The sequence below is a fragment of the Calidris pugnax genome, unplaced genomic scaffold (assembly GCF_001431845.1).
Source record: "Calidris pugnax isolate Ruff unplaced genomic scaffold, ASM143184v1 scaffold25, whole genome shotgun sequence".
NCBI lineage: Eukaryota > Metazoa > Chordata > Aves > Charadriiformes > Scolopacidae > Calidris > Calidris pugnax.
Window position 1 is genome coordinate 11047652 of NW_015090805.1, and position 10069 is coordinate 11057720.

At 37.8% G+C, this 10069-nt stretch overlaps 1 protein-coding gene across 1 annotated transcript in view; it reads left to right on the top strand.

Moving 5' to 3' along the window:
* MRPL39 (mitochondrial ribosomal protein L39) overlaps positions 1 to 9829 on the top strand; it is an 18049-nt gene extending 8220 nt beyond the window's left edge. The window contains exons 2-10 of the mRNA XM_014938005.1: positions 5 to 559; positions 903 to 1042; positions 1494 to 1593; positions 2236 to 2303; positions 3738 to 3850; positions 5530 to 5595; positions 6844 to 6997; positions 7520 to 7567; positions 8581 to 9829. Of these exons, the coding sequence (XP_014793491.1) occupies positions 5 to 559; positions 903 to 1042; positions 1494 to 1593; positions 2236 to 2303; positions 3738 to 3850; positions 5530 to 5595; positions 6844 to 6997; positions 7520 to 7567; positions 8581 to 8676 (1340 nt within the window). The 3' untranslated portion in view covers positions 8677 to 9829. The remainder of the gene's footprint in view (positions 1 to 4; positions 560 to 902; positions 1043 to 1493; positions 1594 to 2235; positions 2304 to 3737; positions 3851 to 5529; positions 5596 to 6843; positions 6998 to 7519; positions 7568 to 8580) is intronic.
* Positions 9830 to 10069: the final 240 nt, after the last annotated feature.

Sequence of the window (10069 nt, forward strand, 5' to 3'; positions counted from 1 at the left end):
CCCGGTCTGGCCGTGTGGGGCGGCGCTGGCCCCTGGCCCGCCGGGCTGAGGAGGCCGCTGTGGGTGCGGGCGGGCGGGCGCCTGTCTGAGGGAAGGGGCCCGGAGGCCTTTGCAGCCGGAGAAGGTCACGAAGCTTTCGTGGCTGAGTTTTCTGTGGTGGCTTCACACAGGAGCAGCAGGGAGCGAGAACCGGGGCGGGCAGCCAGAGCTTCGGGAGCGGTCACCTCATGCACACTGAGACAGAGCCGTGGATCGGCAGTGCAGGGGCATGGCCTCTGTCACAGGTGTAGATGGTGTAGAAACCCTCATAAAGAGGATGTAAAAACTCCTTGTTGCTTATTTCTTTCACCAGGGTTCATCTCCACGCCCGCTGTTCCTCGGCTGACGCCAGAGGAGGTGATCCGGATGCGTAACGAGCTCTTCACCAAAGAGAAAGAGCGGCAGTTGTCTCTCCATCCCCGAATTGAGAAAATCGAAGTAAAATACACGGGGAAGTCTCACCCTGGCACTGTGTTTGTCATGAACAAAGCTTTGTCTACTCCCTACAACTGCGCCATGCGTAAGTGAAGGGGCTCAAACGAGCGTCCCGCCACCGGGGATGAAAATGGCACTGCCAGTTGCAGCACTTGTCCTCCGAGTTTGAAATGTTGATATTAGTGGTGTTTTAACGGCCGAGGTTACAGACATTAGTTCAGAATATTTGTAACTGGTATGTTTAAAATACTTTTGTGCTAAGATAATCAGCAGAAACTGATTTGATTTTTGGAGCCTCTATTAACAACTCTTCCAAGTAATTTACGAAAGTGAAACTTGCAGTTTATTGTTACAGATGTAGGGGCCTGAACTGCAGACTCTGAAGAATATGGTTAATAACAGTCTAATACTTTTTTCATTTTCTTTAGACTTAAGTGAATGGCACTGCAAGAAATCTGTTCTAGCTCTTGTGGATGGTGAAGTCTGGGATATGTATAGACCCTTGACCAAATCATGTGAAATTCGGTTCCTTACTTTCAAAGATGAAGATCCGGAGGAAGTAAACAAGGTAAGTCTGTAGCTTATCCTGTTGTAGGTGACTGATTATGACCACTTGATTCTCTATGACCCCTTCACTTCCCTGTCTGCTTTCTTGAACTTTGTTAACAGTTGTGAAAGTTCAGATATTTTTAATAGATGGTTGGCACATCATGGTTATCATTAGTTGAACCAGGGTGCGGGCTAGGTGATGTGTGGACATCCCTTTCAGTCTTTGTTGTTGTATTTTATGATTTTAGATTTAAATTTCTCCAGGGAAACGTCTGGCTTGCATTCTAAGTGCAGTTAAGATATTTTTGATGTGGAAAATGATCTCCAAATAGAAGTTTAAACACTAAAGAAAGTAATGCTTGGTTGACAGCTAGGTTTGTGCCTAATTTAGTTAAATGTTGGTGATATTCTTCTGGTGTGAGTTGTCACCTTATAGGTAATAAATCTGTGCTTTGAAATTCTCTTTATAGGCCTATTGGCGTTCCTGTGCCATGATCATGGCGTGTGTGTTAAAACGAGCATTCAAAGATGAGTACTCAGTGAATCTGATTAAAGCTCCAGAAGTGCCAGGTGATACAAGTGTTTTATACTGATTATGTTGTCTCTTGCTGGTTCTTAAATGACTGTCTAATAATGTTATCAAAAAAAATCAGAGGCTACTTTTGTAATGATTGAAGGTACTTAGCATTGATTTGTGTACTACATGCTATTGTTGGAGGCTTTAATTTATAGCAATCACACTGAAAACAATGGTACAAAAGTACAGAAAATTGGTCTGTGGCATCTGCGTTTCAGACCACTTAAGGTTTCATTTAACTTGATTGCCTCAATTTAGTAACTTGAGGACATAACCTCTGTATTGTGAAGTTACCTGAGTGTTTAGAAGACATGATGTGGTTCTGTAAAATTTGCCCTAATAACTACGTAATCTTGTGAACACCTGAGTTACTAAAAGTTATTATGTATGCATCAAGTTGGAAGATTATTGAAGTGCAAATGGGGTTAGTAATAACTTGTATTCATCTGTGACCTGATGCAGGTTTAATGTGCTGTTTGGTGGTATAATCACTGTGGAAAACTTATATTTTTATGATGATCTTGAGATCATTTTCGTTTTTTTCTCATTCATTTTGATACATTTATAAGTGTGTGTTATAACAATGAAATACATACTTGGTTACAATCATGAAATTTTTTTCTTTGGAATTACAGTGATCTCTGGAGCTTTCTGCTATGATGTAATTTTGGACAACAGACTGAATGACTGGAAACCAACAAACGTAAGCACAATAACTTCTTCCTCAAAAAGTTATAAAACTTGCATCCTTGTCCAGTGGTTCTTTTCTAATGGGGGAGGGGGACAGTGTTTTTTTTTGTTTTTTTTTTTTTTTTATTTATTCTCACAGGGTATATCTATACTAGTATTTTAGATCAGGAGTATTCTTTGGAAAGTAATCTCTATATTTACCATATATTGGCTTTCATGGCAGAGTAGTCTCAGAGCACACAAACTGGGTTCTTTTCAGATGAAATTAAACCTACAGCCATCCTCCAAATTCTTACAGGTTTATAAGTGTATGGGGCTAGAGTAGCTCCAGACTGACATACAATTCCCAAAATAGTTGGTGTGGCTGTTGGGACCTCAGTGCCACCTTTGTTACTCTGCAGATCTGCTCCTACTTGCTCTTGCCTGGTAACGCAACCATAGCCCTATAGCCTTTGTGTGATAGAGCCCTCTGAAAATAAAAATGTGTGTAATATGTGTATTTTCATTTAGAGAGTTACAACATAATCAGTTTATTGTTGTAACAGGACCATGAGCACATTCATCCAAAGGCTTCCTTAGTAGCATGTGATCAGGAGTGTTTTACTTACCTGGTGCCTATTCTTATGCCCAAATATTAGCAGAGGTGTGTACGGCTAACCAAGAAATGTTGGTAAAATGCAGAATTTTTCTTCAATATTATCAAGACCAGCAGGTCAAGAGAGGTTGTCCTGCCCCTCTACTCTGCCCTAGTGAGGCCCCATCTGGAGTACTGTGTCCAGTTCTGGGCTCCCCAGTTCAAGAAGGACAGGGAACTGCTGGAGAGGGTACAGCAGAGGGCTACAAAGATGGTTAGGGGCCTGGAGCATCTCCCTCACTAGGAGAGGCTGAGGGACTTGGGTTTTTTTAGTCTGGAGAAGAGAATGTTCTGTAAGGTGACATTATAAATGTAATTTCTTCTAATAAAAATCTCTTATTTATCAACAAATCTGAGTATGCAGAGCTTTGGATTCTGGACCAAGGTGATCAATGTCTGTTTATTAGTTATGCAGTACTTTTTTATTTTGATTCCATCAGAATAGAGGTCATTTATAAATGGAATCATGACTCAAGGAAACAGGAGACACAGAGGAATACATAACAGTAGGAAGAGTGTATGTGTATATATCACCTTGAGAAAACCCGAGAAGTTTGACTGCCATTAATATGTGTGGTTTCTGGTGTAAAAATGCCAGTTGATTTCACTGAGCATTGAATCAGTCCATTCAAACAGCGATGGTCTGTAGCAACATATTGCTGATAAATAGTAAGAATTGCAATACTATGATATTTAGGATTTACAGTAGATGATCCTTATTGTTTTGACTAATATTTAGTGTATCTTATTCTTTGTCTATTCAGTGCAGCTGTGAAACAGTGGTGACAGTTTTATATATCAACTGTTTTTTAGGACGACTTCCGTTCTCTTACAAGGGATGCTGGAAAGCTAATTCATAAAGACCTGCCCTTTGAAACACTACATGTTGAAGCAAAAGTAGCACGTGAAATGTTTCAACATAACAGGTGAGTGTATGAATTACCTTTTAGAAAGGCAATTAGAAATTAATGTAAATTTCTGCTTGTTTTTGTAAATCTAAAATAAGATGTGACAGGTGAAGTAAGAAGGTACTTCTCCCAGTACTCTGAATGAACATGCTTCTGTTCTCTTAGTCACCAGTACCTTACTTCATTTTTAATGTTCTCTCCAGAGGTCAACACCAGGTACCTTTGCTGGATGTAGTTTTGTGACAAATGGAAAGACTGTAGACTTCTTAGTTTAATAGTGAGCTTCAAGATTTCACTACTTTTAGATTGAAGCTCTGGTGGTGAGACATGGTGTGCTAACTACTCTCAGCCTTTGCTGAAAGGCTTTCATATTCAAACAAATGTAGATTTTTCATATCTTGGTATCTTCAAATGAAGATTTCATGAAATGTGGTTTTTGAGCTCTCTAGGGGGAAAATGGGTAAAAGACTTTGGCCTGTGCTATAAAAGAAGTCTTGTTCAAAACACTCCAATTATCTTTTCTGAAAAAATGGTTAGGTAATGTTTTGGTGAAAAAATTTCTCTGATCCACAGCTTTTCGGCAGTTGGAGAGAGTTGGGGGAAACGATAAATAATTTCTAATTTTGTGAACCAAAATAAAATGATGGTAAAGTTGCAAAAATAACTAGTTTTTTTTACCTTAATAATGAAGATGATATTAATAAGACATATGGACTAGCATCTCTTCGCTGTGTTGGCTGGCAAGTATTGACAGCAGGTGGGAGCTGACTTTTGACAGTAGCTTTAGACATTTTATGTGTATTTGTGTGTCTGTAGAAAGAGCAGAGAATCTCCCAATTTATACTTTGCTGTCTTGCAGATGACCGGCTGTTAAGGACCACCCATTGCATAAAATCTGTTTAGGTGATTTGATAGTATCTTCTCTTTCTGAATAAAAGTCTTCTGAGAGAGCATGGCCCTCCTATAACATATACACAGGGTACAGAATAGACTAGAATAGTCATGAATGAAATAGTCATTTCAATTGGAAGGGATCTATAACGATTATCTAGTTCAGCTGCTAAGCTGACCAAAAGTTAAAGTGTATTGTTAAGGGCATTTTTCAAATGCCTCTTACACACTGACAGCCTTGGAGCATTGACCACCTCTCTGGGAAACCTGTTGCAGAGTCTGCCCACCCTCCCAGTAAAGAAATGCTTCCTAATGTCCAGTCTGAACCTCCCCTGATGCAGCTTTGAACCATTCCCAGGTGTCCTGTCCCTGGATCCCAGGGAGGAGAGCTCAGCACTTCCCTGTCTGCTCCCCCTCCTCTGGAAGCTGTAGAGGGCAATGAGGTTGCTTTTCAGCCTCCTGTTCTCCAAACTAGACAAGCCCAAAGGGCATTATTCTTTAGATGCCTTACAATAGTACTCAGGATAATTTTCTCCATAATTTTTCCAGGAACTGAGGCTAGACTAACAGCTCTGTATGACATGCTTTATGAGACATACCAATACATGCTGTCATATAAATGACATGCTTTGAGACATACCAATACATGCTGTCATATAAAATTGAGATTTTTAAACCTATTTCAAAGCTCATATAAATACAAGAATGATTTTAAAGAACGCTCCTTAAACCAATCTCTTAAGTATTCTTCTAAGAATTAAGTGTTAAAGGTAATGATTTTTTTAATTTTTTCTTTCCTTGTTCAGATACAAAATGGAGATGATAGAACGAAAAGCTTCTCAGAATGTGGAAGGAATTGTAACGTTACATAGGTGAGCAAAACTGAACTCTCATTCTGTAATGATTCGCTGAAAGATTTGATTATATTGCAAGTACTCTCTGCAAGTGAGAGGAGTTAACTTGTGATGATTTTCAATTTAGAAATCACTTGTATTCATTGCTGTCTCTAGTCTGTTTTAAGTTGTTGTTTGGGTGGTTGTTTTGGGTTTTTTTTATGCAGCCATTGTTTTGTGATACTTAACACTTGGTAGATCTCACTGTATTTCTCGTTATGTTAAAGGTGGCAAGTGCTAGACAGGTCTTACTTGTCTAAATGTTTTTACATAAAATTCTGAATAAATCTCTAGAGCTTGACAGGTTAAATAAAATAGAAAGCACGTACATGTTTGAAAACAAGAGTTAGTATTGTATAGTGGATTTTTCTTCCAAAGTTGTCAAGATCTTCCTAATTGGGAAATTACTGTCTTGTCATGGTGGAGGTGAGAACAGAGCTGGCTCCTGGGATACAGTGTAAGATGTAAAGTTCTTAGGCTGGAGGCTGGAAGCTTGGATTTTATCTCAGGCATATAATAAAATTGGTGACTAGCTTAGGCTAGTGTAAGGTATTCAGTTTTCTAGATATCTAAATTGTTCTGCATTTGATTTTGGAGTCCACATCTCTCTAAAGAAACAGATGTCTTTGCAGTGATGGTTCTTGAAATTTTAGAATAATGTTGTGTCTGTTTTTCCTCCTTCCTTCCACTCTCTAGTTTGCTCAGTAAGAGTGGAAATGAGCTTATCTGTTGTTTTCTGGGAGAGGTTTGTTCTGAATGTTCTTCTGCTGTACACCTTTTTTATCTCTTGCTTTTCTCAATTGATTTGCAGTTTTCCAACACCTGAAAGGGAAATGCCTGTGCAGATTGTAAACACTGTACTGTGGAAAGTGTGTGATCTTGGAGACAAATCTTTTTCTGGTGAATGAGAGATTTATCTCACTTGTAAAGCCAACATGGCTTCAAACATTTGTTAAACCTAGGATCATCTTTCTAGGTTTGAGGTTTAAATTTCTCCTAGGATTTGAGGTTTAAATTTCATATTTCATTTTAGGAAATTGGGTAACCTTTACTTTTGCTTCAGGTAACCTAGAAATGCTGAACTGGGGATTTGTTTAGATTTGGTTTGGGATTTGTGTGGATTTTCTTTTATCTGTTCAGTAGATAGGAATTTGCTAATCAAAAATAAAGATGCTTGTACTTCTTTCTGAATATGTGTCATAGGAGTTTTTTCTTTTGTCCCTTCAGGTTTGGTGACTTTGTAGATGTTAGTGAAGGCCCTCATATTCCAAGGACAAGTTTCTGTTTCCAGTATGAGATAACAGCAGCCCATAATCTTCAGACGAACCAATCTGAATTGATAAGGAGGTTCCAGGGTGTGTCCCTGCCAGTCCATTTGAAGGTAACCATATAGTCATGGTAAAAGATACCGTTTCAAAGTAAAACTTCATAACAATAACAAAAAAATGTCCTAGCATTAATCAGCCTTAAACAAAGGCTTTGCAGAACTATAAGCAGAGGCAGGAGTCTTTCTTCCCATTTCAGTTGACTTACGTGATTTTGACCTGTGGTCTGGCACATCTGCTCTCAGTGGGGAAGTTTTCAAGTGACCAGTGGACACTGGGTTCCTCACCTCATTTCTGTTTTCCCTTCCCTGTCGTAAGCTTTTAATTCCCATTTTTGCCCCTTACCCACACAACGAATGGATACGGTCAGGGGACATTTATTCAAGTCTCCCAAAAGAATATGGGCAAATTGTAGACTGAAATTATAAGCTGTAACATCCAATTTGGCGACTGTTAGGGTTTTGTGCCATCATTTCTATGTACTTGTCAGAATCGATTCTATGAGAAGCTTTTTTGGTGATTGGTTTTTTTTTTTTTGGTGGCCTCCAGTAACGTCATTTAATGATATTTAATTTCAGGCTCACCACACTGTGTGGCACAAGCTGCTGGAAAGATCAAAGAGGCTGGTAAGTCTCATTAGTGGTAAAGTAAAGCTTACCAAGTATAAAGAAATGCTGTAGTAAAGTAGAATTTGAATGATTAGAGATGGATAATATCTTCAAGAACATACCTTCAGGAAATGTTCACAGGTGAAGAAAAATCAGGCACATGAAATCTCTAAGCTGTTCTTAATCATCGCTTTAAACTGTATTAGTATTTTTAGAATTAATGTTGGTATTGTGTGTGTAAAATTTAAAGTTATTTTTTCCTGTTTTAATTGTCAACATGAAATAAGAAAACTAAAACTTGGAATACTGTATTTACACTAGATTTTAGGTAGTACCAAATTTTCTGCTACAGGTTTGAGAGAACACATACAAATGTGTTTCTTCCAAGAAAATTCAAGGTTAAAGCCTTATACCACTGGGTGAACCTAGGTGGCAGTTACTGGAGATAAAAGGGAATGTCATTGCAGTAAGCTTCGTACATGAGCTAATTTGAGTACTTTTTGCCTGTTTAAAACCTACATGGAAAATAAGAGTTTCTTGCAAACATTCTTCTATTAAATAAACAGTGTTTCAAAGTTGAAATGTACTTTTCCAAGAGAAGCTTTACAATGGCTGGATGAATGCAAAAGGCAGGTTTTTAAGATAAATAGAACTATAAAATATCATAAGCCGCATATAACGTGAAACTCACTATCAAGGCATGCTTAAACTTAGGAAATCTTCATAAGATTCAGCAGATGTTTTGAATCAAATATTTTACTTATTTTTGTTACAAGAAAGATTAAAAAAAAGTACTACTGTGTTTCTGAAACTTGTCAGCCAAGGATGCGTTCCCAAGCCTAATCTATGATAATTTTTTTATGAAATTAGTTTGAAGATGCTTGTCATTCAAGTTGTTCAATTTTGGAGACAATAATTATCTTTGCAGGCTGTCCTTTTTTGTTACAGTGGCAATATAAGGGGGAGGATTTCCAGAATTAAGGAGAATTAAATAATTTTAAAAAATATAAAAAATTGCTGTGTTTCTGCAGGGCACTGAAGGGAAGTATTTGGAAGCAGCAGCAGAAGAAGGAAGCAGTCATGAGGCAAAAGATGTCACTGAAGAAGGAAAAACTGCATCAGTTTAAGCTCCAAATGTACATAATAAAATGTGTATTTTTACATGACTTATTTGTGCTGCATATAAAAATGTCTCGGCTAATTAATTTGAAATCTGTGGACCTAAATCATGATAGATAAAAAGCTGTTACCAGACATGTCAGTCCATTTATAAAATTTCACTTTTAAAGAAAAAGAGAGCAGGAGAGGGGAGAAGATAATGTTTTGTTTGGTGTAACTCATCTTGTAAGTTACCTTATCTTGACAACAATTGTATGTATCCATATGTTGTCCTCTGTGGTTAGTGCAATTTGGCCTAAAGACTGTAGTTGAATTGGCAGCTGGAAAGGCCATCCCCTTTATCTTGATATAATATCAAGACCCTTTGTTTGGTCTTCCATGAAGAAAGTATTTCTTTCTAATTTCTGACCTGATGCGTTTTGCTTCTTGCTGGAACTTCTGGTGAAATTCCGCTGAGTTCTTTTCCTAGTGCAATAAAAAGCTGAGACAAATAGTATCTTAAAAAAAACCCAAAAAACTCATAAAGGGTTGCAAAAGATTATTATTTTACTCATTTTGTTTTCCTGTCAGAATTGAAATTGGATAATCCATTGTGTTTCTGGTTCAAAAGACTCCATTCAGTGGACAACTGTGTAATTGCTTTACTAATACAAAAATAACAGAATGTAAAAGCTGAAAAGTTCTTTGAGTTTAACATTTTCTGCAGTTAAACATAATTTTCCAGAATAGTACCAGGAATATGGTCTGTTACTTGCATCCCCAGTGTAGTAAGATTTATTATGCATTTTCATTCTTTGATATTTAAATATGGTGACTTCAATTAAATTTCACAAGGGGCTTTTGTTAGATGATGTTTTCTGACATTTTGAATTTTCATCCCTAGCTCATTAGAGCTGTTCTCATTATACCAGAAGAGATTTTTGTTACTTTTTGAAGTGCAAATATTTTCTCTGAATTTTATCCCAATTACTATTTTTACCATAACTGCTTCACTTGCTTTCTAACTAATTGACACCATAGTTCTGTAAGAGCAGGGTAGCAGTTCAGTAAAATCTGTTTAGGTAAGGAAGCCTTTCCTGGCTTAATCGAACTAAATGCTGAATGTGTCAAAGCACAGAAGAACAACTGCAACTGGTAAAAGTGACTTCTGGTGAAATTGCAGAAATCTGCTTCAGGTGTGTGTTAAAATGTTTGCTCCTATTGGTGTTTCTTGCGTTTATTTTAAACGTAACCTGGAGTGTATTTTGGCTTTGGACCTGTTGTTCTGGTGCTACTGAAAAAGCAGATATTGGTTCCTGTCTTGAGGGACACAAAATTTGCTGGTGTTTTGTGGGAGGTTTTGGTTTGGTTTGGTTTTTTATGTTTGGAGATACCTGCCTTCTCTGACTAACCCGAGCCCAT